Below are 1,621 nucleotides of genomic sequence, written 5' to 3'. Positions count from 1 at the left end.
AGCATGAGAAACCACACAGTTGAATTTTTAAAATTTGCAGAACACAGAAAAATAAAGTCATTCTGTAAATTTTCAGCTATCAAATTTTTATGTGAATCGTATAGACACACGGTAACCTAATTGGTCTCTTTACCACAGCTAGAGACTAAAATTAATATCAGCTTTAGTAAATATTTATGAGAGATGTTATATGTAAATAGCTTAATATTCTTTCTGAATTATGGAAGATGAACAGGGATCCTAAAGATTTTTAAGATGTACAATATTTGAGGAATTAAAAAAGATTTATTACATTATTCTATTTAGCATAATATTGCACTGTTTTGCATAATTTATTAGGAAAAGATATGCAGTGGCTTCCAAAGGTGCATGGAAAAATTCCATTATCTTTATTCCATTTTCCCATGACCTTTTTGAAAGCCCCTTGTGCATTCATGGCAAGAAGGATTAGCTACCAATGAGCTCCTTGTATCTCAATTAGGTAATACTTGATAAATATCAGTCATTTTGCCTACCATTGGGTTCCATATGGTGACCGTATGTGGTTTCAGAGTAAAGCTATACTCGGTAAGATTTTCAATGCTAACTTCAGAAGTTGGTTGGTTTTTTCTAAGGTACTGCTACCTTGCCTTCAGTTTTTTGTTTTTTGTTTTTTTTTTTGGGACCCAGCAGGGTGTTTATGTGTAGAGGTAGGTGGCCGCGGGACCGGGAAGGGGCTACAGGCCTATGACATCGTCGTCCACCTCCAGGTCAGCAAGGGCGCTGCAGCCAGCTCTGGGATGCTGGGCCCCGGAGCTGGGGTCCAGGCCGTGCTTCGGCTTTGGGGCAGCCGCCCCGGGTCGACCCGGGTCCATGACTCCCAGCACGGCGTCCAGCATGGAGGGGCCCAGATCCAGGTGGAAGGTCAGCAGAGGGTCGGTGGGCTCACGGAGCGGGGGCTTGGGGGTGCTGCGGGGCTCTGGGGGCGGCCCGCCACCGTGGCGGCTCAGAAACGAGGTGTCCCTGAAGGCGTCGCCTCCGCGCCCCACATGCAGAGTGTGTCTGAAGTCGCTGAGCGGAGCAGAGATGGACAGCGCGCCGCGCTCTGGCCGCTTCTTGGGCTGCGGGGCCCCCAGCTGCTTCAGGACCGGCATCTTGCAGCCTTCAGGAGGCAGGGCGGTCGCAACCCCGGCTCTGCAGGGAGCTCCGTGCCTTCAGTTTCTAATCTTCTGTTTGGTAGCTGAGCACTCAGTTGCTCTCACCACTCAGGGACTCCATTTAAGGACCCGCATCTTGAAGTGTGAGTGCTTGCAGGCAGAGCCCTGTGTAGCCTGATATGTCAGGAATTAGCTTCCCTTACAAATTGGTGGGCCTTTCTGGGCTGCTTTTCTTTTTCTGTAGGTCTTTCATGAGTTCCTGTAATGATACTTTATTGTATGTGGGACACGTGAACAAAGGAGCCCTTTTGTCCAGTAGGTTAAATATTGGGCTTCCGACTGCAAGGGCAGCTGTGCACACTCACCAGAAATGTGCAAAGATGAGTCTGCCTGCTCCAGTAAAGATGTGCAGGCGTGGGAGTCCTACGGGGAGTTCTGCTGTGTGTGATAGCTCTGCTGTGAGTTGGACCAGATGTGGTGGCAGG

General features: G+C 48.7%; 1 protein-coding gene across 1 annotated transcript; it reads right to left on the bottom strand.

Annotated features, from left to right (window-relative positions):
* Positions 1 to 716: 716 nt before the first annotated feature.
* On the bottom strand, positions 717 to 1,163 carry LOC142443282 (cdc42 effector protein 5-like). Its single transcript, XM_075544751.1, has one exon. It carries the CDS (start codon positions 1,131 to 1,133, stop codon positions 717 to 719), a length of 417 nt encoding a protein of 138 aa, XP_075400866.1. The 5' UTR covers positions 1,134 to 1,163.
* Between the last annotated feature and the right edge of the window lie 458 nt (positions 1,164 to 1,621).

The sequence above is a fragment of the Tenrec ecaudatus genome, chromosome 3, assembly GCF_050624435.1.
Source record: "Tenrec ecaudatus isolate mTenEca1 chromosome 3, mTenEca1.hap1, whole genome shotgun sequence".
Lineage (NCBI taxonomy): Eukaryota > Metazoa > Chordata > Mammalia > Afrosoricida > Tenrecidae > Tenrec > Tenrec ecaudatus.
The sequence above is the reverse complement of the archived record's forward strand: the minus strand, read 5'-3'. Positions and strand labels throughout refer to the sequence as shown.